Below are 26,732 nucleotides of genomic sequence, written 5' to 3' on the forward strand. Positions count from 1 at the left end.
CATCTATCATTTCAACAATTGCATATCACAGACCATTTCAAAGAGAAACAAAACAAGTTCTAGAGTGATTCAACAGTAAAGTTCACACCAAAAAAAAAAAATTCTGTTTAGGCTCAAAAGCTTACGGCTAAGGGTGTGAGATTCATGTTTCCACTCTCTATTTGATCACTTTAGTTATTCTTCTCTTATTCTAGTGAACTATGAAGCATGCTTGACTGACGCTCATTTATATATGAAAAAATAAATTTATACGTCATACTCTTAATCTCAGATATCAAACAATTTCATGTAATCACTCACTGTGCATACACATCAAGCTCAATGGAAAAATTTAAAAATTCATTATTTGAATTTTCGCGAAATATTTAGTGATTAAGGATGGATGGGGTATTAAAAACTAAATTTAAAGTAAGCTAGTATATATAAAAACTTTAAAATAAACTAATACTTAATCAACATAATTTCTAAAATAAACTAATACTAAATAATATAAAAATAATGAACTATAATATGAAAATAATATTGAGAAACTCCCCTGAAAAACTGCATTTGTAATTTGGATATTTCTGTGTACTCCGTGTAATCATGAGTTTCTCCTTCCGGCCATGTGAAGTTTATGGTCTGATAAATTGCGTGGTACCCATTCCCAGATTTAAATCTTGTTGTCCTCAGCAATAAATTTAAATCTAAAAGAATCCTAAGCAAGAAATCAGAAAAATTTGATACTGTACTCTACACACATGTCACAGATAAAGAAACTACGTCAGCATGTCATATCCAAAAAAAATCATAGTCATGTCAAGATCAGTTTCAATATACATCTCATATCAACATGAACTAAAATCAACAAAAGAAAAAAAATCTAAACATTGAGACAATGGTCAATCCTTATCAATTTCAGTAGTGGGTACAATATCATTTCTATCAGCATCCTGTGTAGTGTCTGCAACCATATCAGCATTAGTATTCGAGTATCCAGTATGTTTGCAAAGTTAGTGCAATTTCCACATAACAATTCCCAGATTTATATTCAGATGCATCTGAAAATAATAATGAGTATATGGAACTGCAATACTTTAACAGTATGCATAATGTCAAAGATGAGTGCGCTTAAGCGCAGTGATTCACGCTTAAGCGCGCTGAGGCAGTGAGAAATGGGATAAAAATTTTATTGTTTATCGCGCTTAAGCGCGATTCGGAGCGCTTAAGCGCGCTAGGGCCGAGAGAAATTTCACTTTTGGGGGCTTAAGCCTCCTTTAAGGGCTTAAGCTCTCAATACTTAGAAAATTTTCTCCATATTTTCCTATTCCTTGCATTCATCTCTACTGTGTATTCTTCCACCTCAATAATTCTACTCAATATCATACACAAAACATATAAATGAATAAGAGTTGCGTACCTGTGTATGCTTTAATCTCACTTACACCTGAAAGTCCATCTCAACAGAATTTGATCATTAACCTCAATGTTTTTATTTTTTTGATTTTTATGATATGACTAAAATAAACTATGCTAAGAATAATTAAAATAAGCTAAACTAAAATTAAAATACTAAAATGTTGGAAAATATAAAATATAGTTGGGTTGCCTCCCACAAGCGCTTGTTTTACGTCACGAGCCTGACGTACCTCTTTTACGTTCATGGTGGCTCAAAGCATGGGCTTGGTGATGACCAAGCTCCATCATTCAGAAATGGTGTCCTCCCATAGTACTCTTGTGCATATGTGTGAGATGCAGTAGGCTCAATAGCTTTGAATTTTGTGTTTACGTGCTTTCCGTTGCTCCTGAGCTTCTCCATTTTAACCTTTGGCTTACTTTCTTGAGAAGAATTCTCTTTGTGCTCTTCTTCTCTTTTCTTTTCACTAATATAGCAGACTTGATCTTCCGGTTGAATTATAGGTGAGGGAACTTCTTTATCAAAGAACTTGAAAATTGCTTGCTCCCCATCTACCCGTAAGATCAACTCGCCTTTCGGTACATCAATCAGCACTCCTGAGGTTTCCAAGAAAGGTCTTCCGAAGATCATTGGAATAGTAGAATTTTCCTCTATATCAAGGATGAAAAAGTCAACAGAAATGATGAATTTGTCAACCTTTACCAGTATGTCCTCAATAATACCATAAGCTTGCTTTGTAGAGCGGTCAACCAGTTGAACTATTGTCTTGGTTGGCCTTACTTCAGTGATCCCCAGTTTCTTTATCATAAGTAGTGGCATCACGTTGATGCTGGCACCGAGATCACATAGAACATTTTTCACTTCCATATTGCCTATGTTGCATGGAATGCTGAATCTTCCTGGATCTTTAAGCTTTGGAGGCAACTTTTTCTGGATAATGGCACTGCATTCCTCTGTCAGAGTCACCGTCTCACATTCTTGTAGCTTACGCTTTCGTGATAGAAGATCTTTCATGAACTTTGCGTAATTGGGCATGTTCTCCAAGGCTTCAGTAAACGGGATATTGATTTGCAGCTTCTTGAAAATGTCAAGGAACTTGGAATACTGCTGCTTTTTGATTTCCTCTCTGAGCGTCTGCGGATATGGAATCTTTGCATAAGGTGAGAGCTCTAATGGCTTTTCTTGCCTTTCTTGAGCTTTCTTTTTCTCCCATTTGAACTCTTTCTTTTCAGGAACAATTTTCTCTGCAGCAAATTCTTTGGAAACTTCCTTTTCTTTTTCCTTTTCAGTTGCAAGTTCATCATCTTTCTTTTTCTCAACTGAAGGCTTTACCATAGGTTCAATGGCTTTCTCACTCATAGTAGTAATCGCATTGCAGTGTTCCCTACTTGGATTTGGAATAGTGTTACCTGGAAAAGTTCCTTGAACTCTGTCAGTGAACTGCTTTGATAGCTGGCCAATCTGAGTTTCAAGATTCCGGATAGAAGCTTCTTGATTCCGGAATGAGGCCCTTGTCTCTTGCATAAAGGCTGAAGTGTCCTCTCTGAAATTATTGGAACTTTGAATGTAGTCTGATGTGGTCTTGGATAGTTGTGCAAAGGCCTTTTCCCATTCTGATTGTTGTGGAGGTTGCTGTTGCACTGGCATAGGAGGATTCAGCTGATGGTTCGAACTGTAACTAAATCCCGGGTGTTGATTTTGATTTTTATTTCTCCACCCTTGATTTTGATTATTGTCGTATTGGTTCCTCCTTGGATTATATGGAGCTTTTTGATCATGCCAAATTCCAATAACATCTGCAGTTTCGGGTGCCTGGCAGTCTTCAGTAGCATGAGTATATGCACAAATATCACAAATGATAGCAGGAGTATTAACAGAAGAAACTTGAAATTCAGAAAATTGTTCTTCGAGAGCATCTAGCTGTTGTTGCTGTTTCTTATTGGATTGTAAAATCTGCTCATTCTGAGCCAAGATGGCATCACAGCCATCAAGCTTCATTATCCCCGCTCTTCTCTGTGGTACCGGAGCATTATCGTACTCTTGAGAGGCTAGAGATTCTAGCAATTCTAAAGCTTCCTCTGGAGTTTTTGTTTTTAACGACCCTCCTGATGCAGCATTCACCAATGTTCTTGTGTTGGGCGTCATCCCTTGGAAGAAAGTTCTCGCTTGTTCCCATGCTTCAATGCCATGTTGGGGACACTTCCTGAGTAGTCCTTTGAATCTTTCCCATGCTTCATATAGAGATTCACTTCCTTTTTGTTCAAAAGAAGTGATATCCGCCTTGAGCTTTGCCATTTTCGAAGATGAGAAAATTTTTTCTAAAAATTTGGTTGCCAAATCATCCCAATGGGTGATGCTTCCTTGAGGTAACGATTGCAAAAAACCTCTTGCTTCGTCTTTAAGTGAACAAGGGAACAATCTGAGCAAAATAGCATCCCAAGACACCCCATTCATCTTCAAGGTATCACAGTATAGTAAGAAGTTTTCTAAATAGATGTAAGGGTCTTCCGTGCTTCCTCCGGCAAACTGGTCCTTTTGAATCAGTTGTAATAATGCAGGCCTGAGTTCAAAGTTGTTAGCATCCACTTGTGGTCTAACAATGCTAGCTGTCTGTGGAACTCTAGCAGGAGTCATGTAATCTCCCAATGTTCTTGGAGGTGGAGGTGGTGGAACTCTATTTTCTTCTGTCATTGCTTCTTCTCTTGGTTCTGTTGAGCTTGAAGCTTCTTTCTCTTGTTGTCTTCTTTCTTTAGCAAGTTTTATGTTTCTTTTTGCTGTTTTCTCTATCTCTGGGTCGAATAGCAAGGAATTGGTGTCAATGATACCTCGCATAAACCAGAAAATAGATTATAAAATAAAAATAAAGACTGGATTTAAATATAAAAAAAAAATAGCAGAAAAATAAGGTCCAATCTAAAGAATTAATAGCTACTATTAATGTTGAAATAGTAATCCCCGGCAATGGCGCCAAAAACTTGTTGCTACTCACAGCAAGTGCACCGATCGTACAAGTAATATAATGATTAAGTAAGAGATCGTTCCCACGAGGATTACGGTTCAAGCACCAATTCACTATCGCAACTTAAGTTGGACAATCAAAAGTGTATTTGGAAACAGGATTTGAATTACAAAATTAAAATATTAAATATTAAAGCTAATTACTTGCAAGAATTAAAGACAAGAAATTAAAGATGTGATTTACGAATGTAAAAGAACGTAGCTAGGGGTTCGATTTCATTTAATCCCATTATTACGTTTGAATTCCTTCTTAATGTTAATTGTCCTTAGTATCAATCTAATCAATTCTTTCGCATGTTATTAGAGCTCAATCCCTTGTTACTCTAAAACCTTTACAATATTGGAAGAACCCTAGTTCCCCGTTTATTCCCCAAGCATGCAAGCATTAAGTTCAAGAATCTTAAAGATTACGCAAACCCTATGTCTATCCCTAGAATCATAACATTTACGATGAAGTTATCAGATATGGATCACACACCAACATTCCTATTGTCATGCATTCACCGATGATCATTATATAAGTTTCAAGCCTATATAAAGCATTAAAAACAGATAACTTCATTCATGATATAAAGGAAAATTAACACAGCGAATTGTTTAAAACATAATAAATCGACTAAAATCCATCTAACCCTAACTAATTAAAGAACTAGCCAGACATAGCAAAGTCAAGAACAAAAGAAACTATAAAATTTCCCCCAAACTCCATAGGTGATTGGTGGATCTTCAATATCTCCAGTGAACACTTGACGTTGATCCGTCTCCGCCGCTCACGAACATGAATCTGATGTTTCTCTGCGTTCCTTCTGCCTCCAAGCACCCAAGAGTTGTTTAGCAATGTAAAAGTTATGTATTTCTGGTCCCCAATGGTCTTTTTATTGGCCAAGAGTTCGTATCCCAATAAAACACATTGAATGGGCCTAAATTGGATCTGACTGGGCGCTTAAGCTTGTTGTAGCGCGCTTAAGCGCCCTAGGATGGTGATTTCTGACTCGCGTTGCGCGCTTAAGCTCGATGGAGGGCGCTTAAGCGCGATCCTCGCGGCAAAACTTTCTTCTCGTGGCGCGCTTAAGCTCTGAGTTGGGGGCTTAAGCGCCCAGAGGCAGTAGCTATTTGCGTTTTTAGGGAGTTTAAGCTTCTGAATGAAGGCTTAAGCTCCCTCTTCTAACAACTTGGGAATCTTGATAAGATCTTCAAATCTTTTTGTTTTGCTTTCCATCTATCCATATCTTTTCTGATTTGATATCCCTTTATCCAAATCTTCATATTTGAATCCATTTGTTATCAAATCCCTTCAAAAATAGCAAATATATTATTTAGTTCCAACAATTAGATAATGTTCATGATTATCATTTTAAAACCCTAATTTTTGACTTGTTCAACTAGATAATTCATATTATTTTAGTCCATAAAACAAGATAAACTAAAGGTTTATCATGCACGTCTTGCAAAACACAGCACACGACACATGGCAATTGCGCGTTGACTTCACACGTATGAGGTGATACGCGACTTGAACACATATTTCATATGCATTTCACTTGCATTAAATTGTTAAATAATTTGTCAATGGGTGAAATATTTCTGATTTTGTATTGTATCGATCAAAAAGCATGAAAATAAAGAGTGGTGAAGGGTGATTTAAGTTATCAAGCATTGTCAGTTCATATATATAAACTTAACTTTACAATTGATTTTGGTTTTAGTGCTGTGACTAGAGAAGTCATAGAATTTGATGCTGCTTTCATTATATACAAGGGCACGAATTTGTAGTACAAGCATTTGAGATTAACTTGTTTCAAGATTAAAAATGCTTAATGTAATGTAGCATTAGTGATGGTTGACTTTGATACCCTATTAGGTAATAGCTGAAGAAGATCAACCGTGGTGCACACCCAACAGCATTGAATACATATCAGCTTGAATACTGTGTAACTTCATTTTGTTAGACATATTTAGCTTGAAGGAATATGAACACTCGCAAGACAAATGCTACAATCATCATAATATGGTATGACAGATATCTCAATGTCATGCAGATAATAATCTAGTTATATGTTTCGTATAATGACACCATAAGACATGTCATTTTATTCCTTTACATAGTACCATAGAGTAGCAAATTATAAACATACATTTTATTCCTTGACATGAATTTTAACTTGTCCTGGTTACTTTAAGTGGTACTGTGCAATTAGGGAATGTGTGAAAGCACACATGCATTCTTCTCAATTTTCGTGGTGTACTTTGGGTCCATTGGCTTCCTGTTCAGAAAATTTGAGTACCATTTAACAGAGAGCTTAGACCGTCTCCTAAACTCTGGATCCTTTATATCTATGTAATATAGGCCATAACTTAATTCATATCCACTTAGTAACTCGAATGCATCCAAGAAGGACCATACAAAATAGCCTTTTACATTCAATCCACTCCTTTCAATGTGTCAAGAGTAAAGGAAAAGATGAGGAAGGAAAAAAGAGAAAAAAAAAATAGTTAGCATTCATGATCATCCAATTGACAAATAAAGTGTGTCATGTTAAGACATCATACACTCTTTGTAACGTTCCCATTTGAAAATGAAAACCAAAGTAGAGGTACCTCAGTGCACCAACCATGCTCTCTCTATGTATTCATGCAAGTACTCCACCCTTGACCAGTCATCCAATGATGAATTACGAAGCGTTTGTTGCCCTGCAAAGCTCAAAAAATCTTACCATACTACTTTATAATTGGAACCTTGAATTTGTTGTGTATGATTCATACTTCGCATGCTGATGAGGGCCCTAATTATCGGGGTCAGCAGAAAGGAAACTGGGGTTCCGCTCCCAGGTGAGCGGGCGGGGGTCGGGGGGCAGCGCCCTCAAGCCCGTAGAGGCTAGGTACTATTGTGGGCCTCTATTTTATTGTAATTTTCTTAGCAGTTTGGGCTTGGGCCCATGAATAACTGCTGTTAGGATTTTCTAATCCTATTTATATTTTCCTTGTAAATCGAGTGACTTGTAACGAGTGGTGGTGAGGAGAATATAGTACAGACAAGCTGGACGTAGACTTAATTGGGTGAACCAAGGTAAATCATCGTGTCAATCTCTCTACTTATCTCTTTTTATGTTTTCTCGATTTTGTGTGATTGTCGATTTCCAACAGAATTTGTTAATAAAAGACATGGGAAGCTTTTGAATTGATGATCTCAGGGAGGTACAAAGATCATGTCATAAATTGGAATATCAAAAAATTGCCATACCATTTTCTTGTATGTAATTAGGAAAATTGCCATAATTGTTCTTCAATGAGTTTAGCATCCCTTGCAAACTCCAGGTTGTGATTGGAATCTGAACGAACCATCTGGTTAGTGGAAATTAAGGACTGAAGATCCATCTTCAGAAAAAAATAAAAAAAAATAAACAAGGAACTGCACCATGTTCCTAGAAACTCTGCTCTTACCTCATATGAAGATGCATCGTTTTGATCAAGTCCTACAACCAAAAGATCATTAATTAGCTCTCTTGTTACAAACTCATTAAAGCTACTTTTGAAGCAAATAATAGCAAGAAAATCTGTCTATCCATGTACAACAAGTATCTTGATCATAAAGTTAAGGATGAGATATGACAGAATAAAGAGACATTTATATATAAGTAACTTGTTAAAGCTCAATATAGAATTCATAATGTAATTGTAACACTCTGTTCGCCACCGGTTAGTTAACATATATATGGTACAAAAATGCTACATAATTAAATATTTAAGCGAAAAATTTAACCTATAAAAATATCACTGTTAACCGCGTAACTAAGTGACTTAACTTTTCTTTTAATTTATCCTTAATTATTGAATCATGTAATTCCTTTTTAAATTATTATAATTTGTACAATCTATACCTGTGCAGACATCTTATTTATTCTATCGGTAACTGTAATTAATAGTCAAAATACTATTTAGTTATGATATCTTGTACCATTCCGAACAGGGTCCAACGGACAACATAATAGCTGTAAACTGGACCTACCGGGATCAAATCCTTAATCTTATATAATCCCTGAAATATAGAGAAGTCTATAAATATATCAAACTATCCTACTCAGTGAACTAAAAATGGCTTTGTACCAATAACATTACCATCTATATACATATACTGCATAACATCTTAACCTAAGGTTACACATGCCTCAAAACAATAACATCTATATAAGTGCATGATCATACATTATGCCAAAACAATAAGTACATTCATCATCCCGAAATATCCAGTCATCTCTCCAGTATATCTGGGATCTCTATCCTGACGTCACCTCCTACTCTGTGAAGGCTCTCCTGCAGCTGAAGTACCTGAAATATATCCCAATAACATCGGGTGAGAATAAATCTCAATAAACTTAGGGTTTATGGAGTAGTCTCCCCTGTGAGTTCATTTCCTGCATGTAAGGTCAAATACATATAGCATAGCATATATTTTATAAGCCTATTAATTTTATCATGTTATCTTAGATATCCAATCACATGTCATCACCTATATGAATGCAACTATACTAAGTATCTAACATAATGCAATAGATAAACGCACAGATATTGCAACCATGATCCTTCAGGACCCCTGGTGGAACAACACAGAGGAAAATCCTCCTAAACCAAGAGCTTGCCTCTTGAAACTCTTACATCAAACTTACTTGAAACACAAGTAATTAGGTCAAATCCTCAGAACTCTGGTCAGGAATCATTATATCTCCTGATTCACACCTGTTATTCAAATATATATCAGATTTGACTTTCACACATCCGAATGTATCAGAAGACTTATATCTTGTCAATTCCACATTTCATTCTTGACAATTTATACCTATACCACAAGTCAGACCTAAACCTTAATAATTGACATTCTTTTACATTATGTTAAACTTATATCCAAACAACATCAGTTAGAGACTTAACCACTCAAACCAATTTGAAACTTACTTCAATTAAGTTTCTAGGTTTAATTATTAACTAACTTAATATATGCTAATAATTAAAAAATAACGAGACAACATGAATTTTTTGCGAGTTATTTTTCCTAATACGAATTCACAAATTTTTTTGTACGAATTTTTGTGTCATGTTGGGAGTCGACCCGCGTGTGACACCCCTACTTGGTGGTATTTTTGATAATTTTAATTTTCATCAGGTTCATACATATTCAAAAACAAAAACAGCAAACTATCAAACTAAGCCTTAGCAAAGTTACTGACAAAAAGCAGTATTCCGAGGATCAACAAACCATCTTTGATTCTTCGGTCATGATATTTTTATCCACCATTGAATTTCAAATGATAGATGTGACACATAAGAGGATTATACATCCGAAAAAAAAAATTACAACATACAAAAGAACATAAAGATATAAACTTTAAAACATAATCCTAAATATTAGATAAAGTTAGAATAAATTAAAAAAGTGATAAATTTAAAACATAAGATAGCATTAGCTTGATTCCAAGGAACATTCCTGCAAATGAAACAAAAGAGTAACATCAACCGTAAAAAAAAAAAAAAAAAAAAGAACACAATGGTTATTTGAAGCAAAATAGTAATCTATTGTCACCATTATCCTTTCCAAATTTCTAATTAATAATTATGATAAATAATAAGATTGCTTTATTTTTTAAAATTGATAGTTATCCAATTGCTTCTACCAAAATTATAGGATAAAAGCAGGAAAAAGCACCATACAGATGCAATTGGGATAAAGAATTTCCCAGTTAATGATGATTGAATAAGTTTTTCCAAACTAACACAGACAAAAGCCCAGTCAACCGGTACAAGACCAGTCTCGCACCTGCCAAATATGTGACTTTTTGCCACGTAGACAGTCCCATACCATTCCTGTGTGTCACCTTGGAAATATCTATGGTACTATTGTTGTACCATTCACTTAGTGCATCTATCTAATAAAAAATAAGTAATGGCTTTCATGCTTGCATGGAAATGAGAGACTTTTTTTTATCCAATATCACTCGTTGAATGGCAGATATACCTACTATAGATGTACAGAAGATGCTCTTGTGTCACCTTCTTCCATATGGGCCACTATAACACTGAAACCATATGGTGTTAGTGCGAGACTAGACCCGCATATACTGTATGTGGCACTAGTCTTGTACATTGAATGTGTGGGACTAGTCCCGCACTGACACCATACAATTTTAGTGTTGCAGAAGCAAACATCAAGTGCGCAACTTACAGGATCATGCCATATGGCTCAATCCTGACTGTCCATCCTACCAAACCCATCGCCAAACCCCAATATATACCCTCTAACCATCCGAAAATCACAACTCCAGCTATTTTCTCACCTTCCTCCTTTTTGTGTTTGATATTTGCATTGTGTTTCCCCTCATCATATTCATATCCTTTCTTTTTTATCACTCTCATTTTGTGTTCTATAGCTTTCAAACACCTTTTTTACCTTATCATCTTATTTATCTTATCCTTATTTTGAGCCATAATCTTCCCTTCATTTTTTAGTTTTATTTGTGCAATAGTACTACTACAATAGATTAATTTCATTCATTCATATATTACAATGGTTCTAAATTTGTAAGTGTAGGCAATTTGACTTTTGAAAAAATAAAAAGAGTAATGTATAATACCCAAGGCATGTCCGTTGAATATCTAAAGAAGAAGATCCGTCAAAATGTAATTACTTGTGTTTATCTATGCAAGGAATGTCTCTTAAGCAACATAAATAACATTACTGCTCATTTTGGTAATTACTTGTGTTTATCTAACCAACTTATTTTCATTATCACCCTCCATATCTGCTGGGAGTGGAGTCACTCCCATGAAATGATGTATTACTGTTAAATTGATGACATTTCCCTTAAATTCAAATGTACAAAACATTACAACTTAAATAAGTAAGGCTGTTACTAAACAGTTCATCAAAAGCATCCTAAATGCACGTAACAATAAAGTAACAACATGTAACAGTAAAGGCTAACAAAAGCTAATCAAAGACTATCAGCGTAGATATACTAACAAACTAAAGGTTACAACAATACCTACATTAATATCTACATATCATAACAGTCTATAGAATCTTCTATTCCAACACTCCCCCTCAAGTTGGAGCATGAAGACATGAAATGCCTAGCTTGGGAAGAAACGCAAGGAAAGAAGCACGACCAAGTGCCTTTGTGAAAATGTCTGCGAGTTGCAAATGAGAACGAACAAAACTAGTCTGAATAGTCTTAGATAATAGCCTCTACGCGAACGAAATGACAATCAATCTCTATGTGCTTTGTGCGCTCGTGGAACACAGGATTGGCCGCAATATGTATAGCTGCTTGATTATCACAACATAATTCCATCGGGTCATCATGTAACACTTGAAGAGAGTCAAGAAAAGACTTCAATCATATCAATTCAGCTGTTGCAGCAGCCATGGATCGGTACTCAGCTTCTGCTGAGGAACGTGAGACAGTAAGTTGCTTCTTTGTTTTCCACGAGATAGGAGATGTACCAAGCATAATAAAGAAACCAAAAACTGAACGGTGAGTCAAGGGACAACTAGCCCAATCTGAATCACAATAAGCATGAATCTTGAAATCACTTTGAGATACAAGAAAAATTCCTTGGCCAGGATTCATTTTAATGTATCTCAGTGCGCGGATAGCAGCTTCATAATGGGCTTCTTTCGGGGCTTGCATGAATTGTGAGAGAGTATGCACTACATAACTCAAATCTGGTCGAGTTATTGTCAGGTATACCAACTTGCCAATAATTCTTCGATATCATCCTGGATCACCATAGTCTGGTCCATCATCAAGTGCCAAACGGTGATTTTGTTCAATTGGGAACTGAACTGGTTTACAATCTGACAATCCTGCTTCTTTGAGAATGTCCAAAGCATATTTTCTTTGACACATAAAAACACCCTCTTTATTACGAGCAACCTCAATGCCTAAAAAATACTTCAAGTGTCCCAAGTCTTTAATTTTAAAGCACTTATTAAGATAAACTTTAACCTCTTCACAAGCATGAGAATCGTTACCTGCTAGCACCAAATCATCAACATAGACCAAAATAGCCAAGAAAGTAGAACCACGCGTCAAAGTGAACAAAGTATGATCTGCCTCAGATTGAATGAAACAGTACTGTACAAGTGACGAACTGAATTTAGCAAACCAATTCCTTGGAGATTGTCTTAAACCATACAGAGACCTTTGCAAACGACACACTTTTCCTGCTTGTCCTTAATTAAAGCCTGGTGGAATACACATGTAAACCTCTTCATCAAGTTCTCCATTAAGGAACGCGTTATGAACGCCCATTTGATGCAAATACCATCCTTTTGCTGCTGCCACTGAGAGTAGAGTTTTGACACTTACCATTTTTGCCACAGGAGCGTAAGTTTCATGGAAATCTTCTCCTGGAACTTGGTGATTTCCAGCAATCACTAACCGTGCTTTATAAAGTTCTATGCTCCCATTGGAATGATATTTTATTTTGTATACCCATTTGCATGGAAGAGCGTGTTTGCGTATAGGTAGATCAGTGATTGTCCATGTTTGATTTTCTTCTAAAGCGTGGATCTCTTTTGCCATTGCTTTCCACCATGCATCATGAGTCATTGCTTCTTTAAAAGAGCGTGGTTCACTGCCTGCATCAATACTAGCAAGAAACACACGATGTTTTGGAGAAAATTTATTAGTGTTCACAAAGTTGGCGACTGGATACCGCATACCTGAGGTGGAGTTGGATGACGTGATGCTGGATGGTGGTGTATGTGTCTTGATGGAATTGCACTTGTAATCACTTAATTATGCTGGAGGCTTTCTTGTGCGTGAAGGGCGAGGAGAAGCAGGTTGAACCGAGGCTGGATTTTCTTGCGCAAGTGCAGTGGTAGGTTCTGCACGCCTCTGATCATCAAGTGCAGTAACTGGTTCTGCACGTCGCTGAGCATCAGTAAACATAGAATCTGCATTTAGTTCATGTGCATGATTCAGTGCACTCCCCCTATCAACCAATAATGCTTCGGGGGCAAAATCATTTGCATGTGATGGGAACAGCAAGACTGGAGAGTCATTTGATATAGAAGAAGGTAACAATGGAGTAGCTGCTTGCATTACACCTGTATCAACAAATGGAAATTCATTTTCGTGAAAGCTTACATCCCGTGAGACAAAAAATTCCTTTGTTTGAAGATCATACAGTCTCTAACCTTTCTTCCCAAACGGATAGCCAACAAATATACACCTGTGAGCCCTTGCACTAAATTTGTTTTTTGGTTTTGGTTGTTTTACAGCATAACACAAACAACCAAAAACTCTTAGATGATCATAATCTGCAGCACAACCATGCAAAAGCTTATAAGGAGTCTTACCATTAAGAATTCTGGTTGGTGTACGATTAATAATATGAGCTGCTGTCATTACACTCTCACCCCATAATTTAATTGGCAAATTAGCTTGAAATAAAAAGAGCACGGGAGACATTCAAGACATGCCTATGTTTCCTTTCTACTCGGCCATTCTGTTGTGGCGTATGAACACATGACTTTTGATGAAGAATTCCATTTTCAGCAAATAACTCAATCATTTTGTTAGAAGTAAATCGGTTCCTTTATCTGATCGAACCCTTTTCACTGTTGTATTAAATTGATTTTGCACCATTAGAAAAAATTTACGCAACAAATCATATGTTTCACTCTTATCACCCATCAAACAAGTCTATACCGCTCGACTAAAATCGTCAACTATTGTAAAGAAATAATAAGCATCAGATGAAGAGGAAGTACGGTAAGGACCCCATGTGTCACAATGAATAAGATCAAATATTTTATTGCTTTTTGGATCACTAAATGGAAAAGAAGATCGATGTTGTTTGGCTCGATAACAGACATCACAAGCCTTATTGTCATTGCAAAAAGGAAAACTACCAGAAAAATTAATCATAGAGAGTGCCTCAGATGACGCATGTCCTAACCGTTGGTGCCAAACTTCTTGCATGTTACTGGAACGAACTGTTAATGCTGCTGCTTGGCTTGGCTGAAACACATACACACCATCCTTGTGATCACCCAATCCAGTCTCCGTCCTCAGCGTGCGGTCCTGCAATATACAACTATTATTAGTGAACACAATGTGAACATTTTGTTGACGGACCATCTGAGAAACAGATATTAAATTGCATTGTAAATTTGGCACAAATAAGACATGAGATAAAGACAGTGAAGGAGTTAACAAAACGGTTCATTGCTTCACTGCATGAGCAACAACACCATTTGGTAACCTAATGGGCAAAGGTGCAATGTCTGTAATATTTTTCAGCAGCTGCAACGTTCCTGTCATATGGCGTGATGCACCGCCTATGTAGCACCGATACGACACGCGACACGTGACACGATACGACACGACACGTCAATCCTAAAAAGTTATGGATTTCGACACGTTGGGACACGTTTTAATATTAAATAATATTTTTAATTTATATAGTATATATTTCATTTAATATTTAATAATTTAACAAAAAATTGAAACTAAATTAATAATACCCATCAACACGTTATAAAGATGGAAGCTTTAATAAAAAAAATAAGAACTGGGATGAGAGATATATAATATCAGATAGAGAGATCAAATCATATTAGAGAGAGAGATCATAGACAAGGAGATACAACAAGAGCGTGATAGGAATTGACAACAATGATGCTGAGATGATCTCTTATCTACTTAAGGGGAAAAAAGACAAAATAATAAAATTGATATGATCAGGTGGAAGCTTTATTAATATATTTTAATTTTAAAAAAAATTAAAAAAAATTCAAAAAAATTCAAAAAATTTACGAAAATGTCATTTGACCGGGTCGGACACAGTCAAATTCGCGTGTCAGAATGGTCAACGTGTCGAAAAAAGTTGACCGCGTGTCCGACACCGTGTCGGAGCGTGTCGCCGTGTCGGAGCGTGTCTGACACGACTCTCCCTGTTTTTACAAGTGTTCGTGCTTCCTTGTGCACCGCTATCTACAAGCCATTGATAATTTAAAACATTACCAGTTAATTTATCTGTTGAGCTTTGCGGTTTATCAACCAGTGTGAGCAGCTGCGTGACAACATCAAGTGTTAGAGCAGAGAACGCATTAGCTTGTGGTACTGGTTCCTCTATCTGAGCTGCATTTTCCACAAAAGGCTTTGCATGAAATCCTCCACGTTGGTTGTTCCTATCACCACCAGAAAAACGTTGTTTTGGTTGTTTCTATCACCACCAAATCGACCACGTCCTCGTCCCCTTCCAACACCACTGCCAATAACACATCCAGGATAACCAAAAGCCTGCCAACATCGAGAGGCTTCATGATTATTCTTTCCGCAGTGAATTCATGGAGGGCGTTCAAAGAACTTGTCTTTGACAGGTGCGACCAGCTGTGTTGCACAGCCTATTTCATCAACACGAACATTCTGAGTTCGCGTAATAGATCGATGAGTTTCTTCTTGTGTCAGGATTGCATAGACTTTATTCATTGATGGAAGTGGTAACTGATTGAGGATTTGCGAACGTAATTAGTCGTATGCAGAATCGTCCAGGCCCATAAGAAATTTGTACACCCGATCATGCTTCCTCTCTTCTTCAATCTCCTTCGCATACACACAGTTGTCACCACATGGACAAGGCGTGTAGCTCTTGCTGCTTGCAAGCTCATCCCAGATCGCGCGCAGCTTCATGTAATATTCAGCAACGATGCTGTCATGTTGTTGGACATTGGCAAGACTAGCTTTGAGTTGATACTGCCGAGTAAAATTCTCGACTGCATATCGCTCCTTTAAGTCATCCCAGAGGTCTTTTACTTCATCAAAACTGAATGAATGGTTGTAATTTTTTATCGAGGGTGTATTGTATCCATCCGTTGATCATAGAACTGCACATCTCCCAAGCGCGCTATTCGTCAACCTTCGCTTTGTCTGGTTTCTTCACTGATCCATCAACAAAACCGATTTTATTTTTTGCTTTCAGGGCATTTTTCATGAGTTTTGCCCAATTGTCATAGTTTGCCTCTCCACGAAGCATAACAGTTGTCAAGATAATCCCTGGGCTATCTGATCCAGCCAGATAGAATGGTGATCCAGGGTCTGATGGCTTCAACCCACTACTACTGGTGTTGGTCATTTTTGAATGGAATGGAGCTTTTGCTTACACTGTCAGAGTTTGAATGTTGCGGAAGTTTTATGGAAGGATCGCTCTGATACCATGTTAAATTGATGACATTTCCCTTAAATTCAAATGTACAAAACGTTACAACTTAAATAAGTGAGGCTGTTACTAAACAACTCATCAAAACTGCATCCTAAATGCACGTAACAGTAAAGTAACAACATGTAACAATAAAGGCTAACAAAAGCTAATCAAAGACTATTAGCGTAGATATCCTAACAAACTAAAGGTTACAACAATACCTACAATAATATCTACATATCATAACAGCCTATAGAATCTTTTATTCCAACAATTACATTATGCCAATTGTTTTGTGCTCGTTCGGAAACTAATTGTTCGTCACTGGGAAAACCAATAGGTTTGAGTTTCCGGCCTCCACCTATCTACTAATGCACTAATAAGTGCATTGTCAATCTGAAAAAAGAAGAAGGATAAAATGAGTAAGTCCAACAAGATATGATATGGGTCATGCACATCCCTCAAAGATCCCTGTGAGGCTTGCTTCACCTTCAAGGTCCTGGAACGTCCATCGTCCCAAACAGCCTGCGAGATTGTGTTTGCTGCACATTAGGATCTTTGGGACCCGGCACAATGTGGTTTCGCTCACCAGCCGTTTAACTAAATTTGTAAAAAATCATAATTACTATTTTTTGAATATTAACATTCATTACATTACTTACCAAATTATAATTTAAAATATTTAAATTTAAAAAACAAAATTAACAAAATTTTAAATTTTACAATAACTAAATATAAAATTAATTTGGTTGTTATCCTAATGTTTTAAATATACATATAATACCCAAATATCGAATATATAATTCTAAATATTAAACATAAAACATATTAAAAATATTAAAATAATTACATAAATTAAAATCTAACAGCAAATCCCCAACTGTATTGTCCAATCTCTCCAAAATCTCCTGCAAGCAACGCAATATAGCGACATCCGACGAGCTACCTCCAGATTTGTCGCAAAGAAGCCATGACTCTAACATACGCGCAATGTGTGCCTTAGTAAAAAATATAACATGTTGTGGATCCGCAGCAACTACACCTTAATGCACATAGAGTCTATCTAGGTATGAGAGCTTAACATCCCCATAAGGCTGCTCTGCATCGACGGGTGCCTGACCAAACACCTCCTGCTACATGACCCGCCAGTCCGTAGATGTAACCCTCGTAACCACTCTCCCATCAGTCGGCATACCCAAAATAGCCGCAACATCCTGCAACGTGATGGTCATCTCGCCCTGGGTCATGTGGAAGGTATGTGTCTCTGGTCTCCACCTCTCCACCAGAGCACTGATCAACATGGGATCAATCTGAAATAAATGCAGACAAACTATCAAAATAAACGATACTATAAAGTACACTAAGTTTTTCACAAATAATTATTAAATTAAAAGGCTCATCACTGGTACTTTCTTATATGCGTACCTGAATATGTCGCATATGTGCGACATGTAGGAAGTCAGCTTGTGACAGATAGTCTGCCACAATGTCGGGAATAGCATCAAGAGATGGCCCCCCTGCATCTTACCGCGTCTAGACTTGCACTGGTGACACTTCTCCTCATTCCACACAACCTGTGAAACATGCGTGCGCTGCATGCGCCTCCTAAGTACATCCCACCTGTATGGTCCTGTAAGCACGTGTGTCCTGGGATCCGAAGGCTCGGGCTGAGCCTCAGTATCAGATGTAGACCGAGGTGACTCGGACGATGACGAGTCAGCCATAATAGTGTATTGTACACAATTACAAATTAATTGATTTCATTAATATATTCAAAAGTCATTACGTTAATTACATGTGTTATAAAATATATTAAATTACATGTGTGCAATATTCCTAGGTCACTAATATATTCTTAAGTCGCTAATATATTCCTAGGGTCTAAGACACTACTTTAACATATTCCTAGATCACTATAATAAAAGTTATATGTGCAAGTTCCTAATTTACTATTATAACATGTATAATACTATATTTAAAAAATTGATAAAGCAGATATGAAGACTTACTTGTTCGACAGAGATTCGCCGCACGAAATTCTCCACAAATAATCTAGAGAGAAGTCAGATCAATTTTAGAGAGAAGGTGCCAGAAGCAAAAGTGAAAATGGGGGTTTACATAGCCCAGGGCATTCACGCTTGGCCTGGGCGTGAATAGTCACGCCTAATTTGGGCGTGAATTATTCACGCCTCATTTGGGCGTGAAATTTTCAGCCCTTTTTGGGCGTAAATGACTGCTATAGATTCGAAATTAGTTTCTAAACTGCCATCTATCTGTAATTATTTATTAAAATAGTAATATTTTAATTTTTTTGCCAACATAAAATATGCTTCTATCCTAATTTTTTATACATGACATATATAAAGTAATTCATAAAATAAATAAATACAAAATTAATTCACTAACATGTAAAAGTGAATTCCACAAATCTGTAGAGAAAGGTTAAAGAAACACTTTTAGAGAGATTGAGGGGTTTAGTAAGAGGAAATGAAGAGAGACATGGACAAAAAGATTATGGAGGGGGGGGGGGAGAGTTTGCAAGGTATAGGAGAGAGAAACCACATTTAATTCCTGTCAAGTGCAGGACAACCTACATGGCACTGAATCTTGTACCTAGGACGTGCAGGACTTACGTGGCACTGTGTGACACATCATTTCTGGGCAGGACTTGCCTACGTGGCAGAAAGTCCCGTATTTGGCAGGTGTGAGAGATTGGTCTTATGCTAGTTGACTTTGCGTTTGACTGCATTAGTTTGAAAAAACTTGTCCAATTAACATTAACTGGGCAATTCTTTTGCCTAAGTGCATCTGTATGGTGCTTTCGCTGATAAAAGCATCTTTTTAGGTGATTTTAAATCGAATAATGAATGGGTAAATTTTGACGAACTTATTAGAAGATTTTCCTACTAAACTATGATTCATAAACCAACTTAAAAAAATTTAAAGTTTCCAAATTAGTTCATTAACCAATAATGCCTTGAAATCATGTTGATTTTTATATGCGACAAAAGGAAAATAATATATATATATATATATATAGATATTTTATGTAAGATTACTATTATGAATTTCTAAATATTGTTGGGATTGTTCTTATTTGGAAAGTAATTAAAAACTTAAAATAACTATAATACACAATACAAAATACCCCAAAGGATCATGAAAATAGAGAGACCACTAAGTAAGAAATCGAGAAATACACAAGGTGGAAGACCCGAGAGTCAGAATTTGGAACTCTTCCCTCGGCTCCAACACAATCACAACCTTCTCTTCCTTATGCGCTGCCACAATTTCCTTCCAATTCAGCAACGGACATCGGAGCTACTCGTTACTGTGGGAGAAATTGCAGTGTGATATCTAGGGATAGGTCCTAGCACGGAACTTGCAGTATAGTTTGGTCTTAAAAGGGAGGAAGGAGCAGGAGGCATCATTTTTATTTTATTTTTTAGAGAAAGGGTTGAGAATGGTGAATGAAAAAAAAAAAGCAAAATAGAAAAGTGATTCTCTTTTTGTTCCGTCTAATGGAGAAGCAATTTTTTTTTTGTTTTATTCCCCAACGCAAAAAATAAACTTATTCATCGGGAACAAAAATATATATCAGTTTTATGAAATGCTATTTCTATTTGTTTCTGTTCTTAGGAAAAAAAATTTAAAAAAAAAATGATTCTCGGATGGTTGTCATTCGCACCCGTATTTTCTTCTAGTTACCTTCTAGCTACTTTCTTCTAGTTACCTATTGTTTCATGGAGAAGGATAATGTAACAACCAACTAATGTTATATTTATTTCCATCTTTGTATGATTATGATTTTTCATATTTATTTTCACCTTTGAATGGTTATGATTTTCCATATTTAATGATTTCACATTAAATATAGGAAATTATAACCATACAAAGATGAAAATAAATATAACCATTAGATCAACATAATCGATCTAACGGTGAAATTGATTGGTAGTAATATTGGTAGTAATACTAGTTGGTTGTTACAATATCATACCCCTTGTTTCATACACGTAATCAGCAGTCAAGACGCTCTGCCCAAAGAGAATCATAGTGATTAATTCAAAGACTATAAGTGATCTTACATCCTAAATAATTAGATAAGGGTCAGTATTAATCTTATTCATTTGATTACATTTATTTTGGTTCATTCCAAATTTTACAATTAATGTGCTACTATTTTTATTTGGGGTAGTTGCCAATGTAAATTTTAATTTTGTTATCTCTAGCTCGCTCCCCGACCGTGATGAACCCTTCCTCGGCTCATAACTCGAGTTCGACGACATCGTTTTGGAATCTCCATTGTTGTTATAGAATCAATATTCGCCTTCCGTCGCCTAATCGGCTTGGTCGCTGCCTGACCAACTTTCTCCATAATTGAGAAGAGGATAAAAAATAAAAATAAAATAAAATTGTGTTAACAAACGTAATTTCGATTCTCCGAATAAAAATGAAATGTGTTAACAAATGTAATTTTCATTCTAAGAATTCTTCCAAGGCACAAAATTAGAAAAAAAAAAAACTATTTCATCTCAGAATTAGTGATGGGGAACAGAATGATTATCATGCACGATCTAAGTAAGTAAAGAAAAAAAATAACTAGAAGAAAAACAAAGATAAAAGAGAAAGGTTGAGCAATAAATTCTTATTGTATTGTGATGTATGACAATCATTGTATCAGCATATATTCATAGGTTTTCAAGGCATTGTAGGATACAACTAAATAAATGATCGAAACTACTCTTCTTCAAGAATTACAATTTGAGGTTAAGTCTTTTGGTAGTTGTTACATAATAGTATAAACTATTAAAAAAAACTCATCCACCAGCTTAAGCTTTTTGGTTGAATTGATTCTTTAAATGGTATCAGAGCCTCGGTGTCACGGGTTCAATTCTCATCGCCCCCTCCTCCACTTTCTCCTGTGGAATTTTCTTAGCACAAGTAGGTGAACTTGTGCATTATCTATCCTTCAAGCCCAGTGGGCTATCGTATGAGTGGGCATGTTAGAGAATAGTATAAACCATTAAAAATTTCTCACCCACCAGCTAGAGTCTCGGTGTCACGGGTTCAATTCTCATCGCCCCCCCTCCCCCCACTTTCTCCTATGAAATTTTCTTAGCACAGGTAGGTGGACTTTGTCTATCCTTCAAGTCTGGTGGGCTATCGTGCCCAACTTAAGTTTTTGGGTTAAATTGGTTCTTTATAATAGTTATGGACATCCATTGGTTATATTGTTTATAACACATTTTATTTTTCTCTTTAATCATTAGATATAAAAATTATTCACATGATATTTTAGTATAACTTATATGTAATGTATTTCTACAAAAGACCTATTGTATTAATAAAATAGTTTTTAAAAATATATGTTTAATTATAATAATATATTTTATGTATTAATAAAATATGATCTTACGATAATTTATGTCATTGTAAATAAGAGTGAAATTCAAAATTATGTTTTTGTCATATCATATTATAAAAAGTGATTAAAGGATCACATGATTTCAATACTAAACGAAATATAAGTTAAATTAAATAATTAAAGATGCAAAATGTTCATTTGAAACAAAAGGAAAAATTAATTAATTTAATAATTAATTATAAAATGAATTTATTTTGAATGAGAATGAAACTATTTGAAATGTCTATTACATAATGTTACTTAACATTTATTTACTAAATGAATGGTTAAAGGATGATTTAAGAATAAAAATTATTTTTGAATTTATAAGGAATGATATTATCACATAAAATTATTAAAAAAAATATTTACATTTCTTATGCTAAGTGTGGTTTATGTGTGAGTGACTGACTTTTTGCCTAAGTGGAATTAGCATGTGTTACACAACGATCAAATCTTGATTTGCATGATAAGCACAAAACTATCAAGAACTATCCTTATCAAGATCAAATTTCCGTAAGTACTTATGAATCCAATGCAAGTCACATGTGTTGGAAAAAAATAAACTGTGGAATATATTCCATTTTATCTATGACAAAGATCCATCAATGATCTTGAAACTTATGAAGTCAGGTTGTGGAAGATTGAAATTAGCACATCCATTAACATCAGTGTGACAAACGTTTGCTTTCAACGTGTTGTATACCCAACGCACCAAACTTGACTTGCATAGTGAATGAGTGGAAGACTTTCTAATTACATAGTGGATGCGTTTTCTTGACTTTGGTTCTTGTGTGAGTAACTTTCTGCATATAAATATCTGCAACATTCCATGAATTGCATATCAGTCTCTGATTGCATTACACAACAGTGAGTGAATATTTCAACTTATACCCGCCATTATGTTGATTTTTCCAATGCTTCAGTTCATGAAGCTCATACCGTTTTGGAAGCTTCTTGTAATGTTCTTTTGTGCATTCTTAATGGCCTTTTCTTCTGATATTGCTGCAGCTTCAGCCACATTACAAAGTAGAGAAGCAAATGCTTTGTTGAAATGGAAAGCCAGCCTTCACTACAACCAAAGCCATGCTTTGCTATCTTCATGGACTGGCAATAGTCCTTGCAATAATTGGCTCGGAATTTAGTGTGACTTTTCCATGTCTGTCTCCAACATTAATCTTACAAATATTGGATTAAGAGGTATGCTTCAATGTCTTAACTTCACTTTACTTCCAAACATTTTCACTCTAGATATGAGTCTCAACTCCTTGAATGGAAGTATTCCTCCCCAAATTATTGTGTTGTCCAAACTCTCTTATCTTGATCTCAGAGACAATCATCTCACTGGAACTATCCCAAGTTCTATTGGGAATCTAGTCCTCTTGTCACATTTTGATGTAGGAGGCAACAACCTTATTGGCAAAATTCCAAATGAAATTTGGAATTTGCACAACTTAAAGTATTTGGAATTTGGAGCAAATCAATTTAATGGTTCCATTCCCCATGAAATTGTGAAGTTGCAGAAGCTAGAGACTCTAGATTTTGGTCAAAGTGGTCTTTCCGGTCCTATCCCTCAAGAACTCTGAAAGTTGGGAAATCTAAAAGAGCTCTCTCTTTGGGATTGCAATCTCACATGGTCTATCCCAATTTCTGTAGGAAAGTTGGTCAACTTGTCATATCTAGATTTGTCCATTAACTCTCTTTCTGGTACAATCCCCTCTTCAATTGGAAACTTGAGCAATTTACAATATCTTTACCTTAATGGCAACAATCTCACTGGTTCAATTCCTTCCACTTTTGGAAATTTGACAAAGGTCGGTTTATTATATTTGCACTCAAATGCAATCATCGGGTCAATACCACCATCAATTGGTAATTTAGCTAATTTGGAGAAAGTTAACTTTTCTAAAAATAAACTCTCAGGACCAATTATTTCCACTACTGGAAATTTAACAAAGGTCACTTTGTTACAGTTATTCTTAAATGAACTTACTGGACCAATACCATCCTCAATTGGTAATTTGGTTCATTTGCAATCAGTTGCCCTTAATAGAAATAAACTCTTTGGACCAATTCCTTCCACTATTGGAAATTTGACAAAGATCAGTATATTATTTTTACACTTTAATAAACTCAGTTGGAACATTCCAATAAAAATGAACATGCTTACAAATTTGGAAAGTTTGATGTTAGATGATAATCATTTTACTGGTCATTTGCCTCATAACATTTGCATTAGCGGAAAGTTGACAAACTTCACTATTGCAAATAACCATTTTACTGGCCCCATTCCAAAGAGTTTTAAGAATTGCTCTAGGCTAAGAAGAGTTCAACTTCAACAAAATCAACTGAGTGGAAATATAACAGATGAATTTGGTGTATATCCAAATTTAGACTACATCGAATTGAGTGACAATAATTTTTATGGTCACCTTTCACCAAATTGGGGAAAGTGTTATAGCCTCACAAGCCTTAAGATCTCCAACAATAATTTATCAGGTGCCATACCACCAGAACTAGGCGAGGCAATCAACTTACATGTACTTGACTTATCTTCAAACCATCTCACAGGAAAAATTCCAAATGAGTTAGGTAAATTGACTTCATTGATCAAACTCTTGATAAGCAACAATCATCTTTCAGAAAATGTTCCTGTGCAAATAATATCATTGCCCGAACTTGATACCTTGGAGCTTGCAGGGAATAATTTAAGTGGCTTCATCACATAGCATCTTGTAAGGTTGCATAAGTTGTTGAACTTAAATTTGAGCCAAAATAATTTTAAAGGAAATATTCCTGTTGAGTTTGGCCAATTCAAAGTTCTCCGAAGTCTTGATCTTAGTGGGAATTTTTTGGGCGGAACAATACCAACAGTGCTTGGATTGCTGAAATATTTAGAAATATTGAATCTCTCACACAGTAATCTTTTTGGTATCATTCCCTCTAGCTTTGAAGGTATGTTAAGCTTGACATCTGTTGATATATCATACAACCAATTACAAGGTCCCCTTCCAAACATTCCAGCCTTTCATAATGCAACAATTGAAGCTTTGAGAAATAATAGTGGCTTGTGTGGTAATATCTCTGGCTTGGAGCCTTGTCCTTCATCAAGTGGTAGCTTTCATCATCATAAGACTAACAAAGTCATATTAGTAGTTCTACCCCTTACATTGGGCATTCTACTATTAGTATTATTTGTTATCGTAGTCTCTTGTCATCTTTACCGATCTTCAAGCACAAAAGAAAACCAAGCTGCATAATCACAACCTCAAAATCTATTTTCAATATGGAGTTTTGATGGAAAAATGGTGTATGAGAACATTATTGAAGCCACAGAAGAGTTTGACAACAAACATCTCATTGGAATTGGAGGGCAAACAAGTGTTTACAGAGCAGAGTTACCAACAGGTCAAGTTGTTGTTGTGAAGAAACTTCATTCAGCATCCAATGAAGAAATCTCCAATCTAAAAGCTTTCACAAGTGAGATCCAAGCTTTGACAGAAATTCGACATCGTAACGTTGTTAAGTTATATGGGTTTTGTTCCCATTCACGATACTCATTTCTGGTTTATGAGTTCTTGGAGAAGGGTAGTGTGGAGATGATTTTGAAAAATGGTGAACAAGCAACTGAATTTGATTGGAAAAGGAGGGTAAATGTGATTAAAGGTGTAGCTAATGCTTTATGCTATATGCACCATGACTGCTCGCCTCCAATTGTTCATCGAGATATATCAAGCAAGAATGTTCTTTTGGATTTGGAATATGTGGCTCATGTCTCTGACTTCGGAACAACTAAGCTCCTCAATCCAAATTCAACCAAATGGACATCATTTGCAGGCACCTTTGGATATGCTGCTCCAGGTTAATTCCCTTTCTTTCTAAACTAATTAAGGATATAATGATTTTGTGGTTTGTCTTTGCTAGTAATTTGAGAACATAACTACTTAATAATTATCTACATCTCATGTTAGTTTCTTGATTCCTTTTTTGTAAATGATAGCTCTGTTAATTTGATACAGAACTTGGTTACACAATGGAAGTAAATGAGAAATGTGATGTGTATAGTTTTGGAGTATTAGCATTGGAAATACTCTTTGGAAAGCATGTCATGTCTTCTTCATGGATTGTTGTGGACTCAACAATTGATAATATGTCATTGATGGATAAGTTGGACCAACGTCTCCCTCATGAAGTGATTCCTATTGTGAAAGATGTATTAGCGATTGCAAGGATAACAATTGCATGCTTGAATGAAAGCCCACGCTCTTGCCCTACCATGGAGCAAGTTGTCAAGGAGCTTGTAATGTTGAAGTGATCTTCAATGGATTAGTTCTAGATTGCCACACAAATATAGCCGAAAGTTTGTGTTATCAAATTTGCTTAAGTTCTCTTGTTCTTCTCTATTTTGTGTTGTGAACTTTTTTTTTCCTTTCTATTTTGCATTGTAAGTCATTTTAATTTTGTTGTTTTTGAGCTTTAGACACCTTACTTAATAGTGTGCTCAGCAATGGAGATATGAAGTAGATTTCAATTTAAAATTTTGCACTTGAGGATTACTCATCCACCCTCACTAACTCTTTCGAAACACCCCGGTTCACCAACCAGAATACTTGTGTTAGCATGTGTAGCACTACACAATTTCGTCGCAAAGAATGTCGCTAAGATGAATTTCCAATTGAACTAATACATGCATCTTCAACTTCAGTA

At 35.8% G+C, this 26,732-nt stretch overlaps 1 protein-coding gene, 1 non-coding gene and 1 pseudogene across 2 annotated transcripts; 2 read left to right on the forward strand and 1 right to left on the reverse strand.

Annotated features, from left to right (window-relative positions):
* Positions 1–1,876: 1,876 nt before the first annotated feature.
* LOC133295758 (uncharacterized) lies at positions 1,877–4,087 on the reverse strand (the record flags this gene model as incomplete). Its single annotated transcript, XM_061494614.1, has 3 exons — positions 3,781–4,087; positions 2,729–3,627; positions 1,877–2,677 (listed from the first exon to the last, which is right to left on the reverse strand). Coding segments are annotated over exons 1-3 (2,007 nt in total), but the record flags the coding sequence as incomplete, so codon positions are not given.
* LOC133295760 (small nucleolar RNA R71) lies at positions 3,579–3,685 on the forward strand. The gene has a single exon (XR_009749400.1). It is a non-coding gene; the product is annotated as a small nucleolar RNA R71 (small nucleolar RNA).
* Positions 4,088–22,927: 18,840 nt separating the features above from the next.
* On the forward strand, positions 22,928–26,340 carry LOC133295746 (MDIS1-interacting receptor like kinase 2-like; annotated as a pseudogene).
* Positions 26,341–26,732: the final 392 nt, after the last annotated feature.

This window comes from Gastrolobium bilobum, unplaced genomic scaffold (assembly GCF_033153095.1).
Source record: "Gastrolobium bilobum isolate Gb01-03AN ecotype WA unplaced genomic scaffold, APGP_CSIRO_Gbil_v1 utg24947, whole genome shotgun sequence".
NCBI lineage: Eukaryota > Viridiplantae > Streptophyta > Magnoliopsida > Fabales > Fabaceae > Gastrolobium > Gastrolobium bilobum.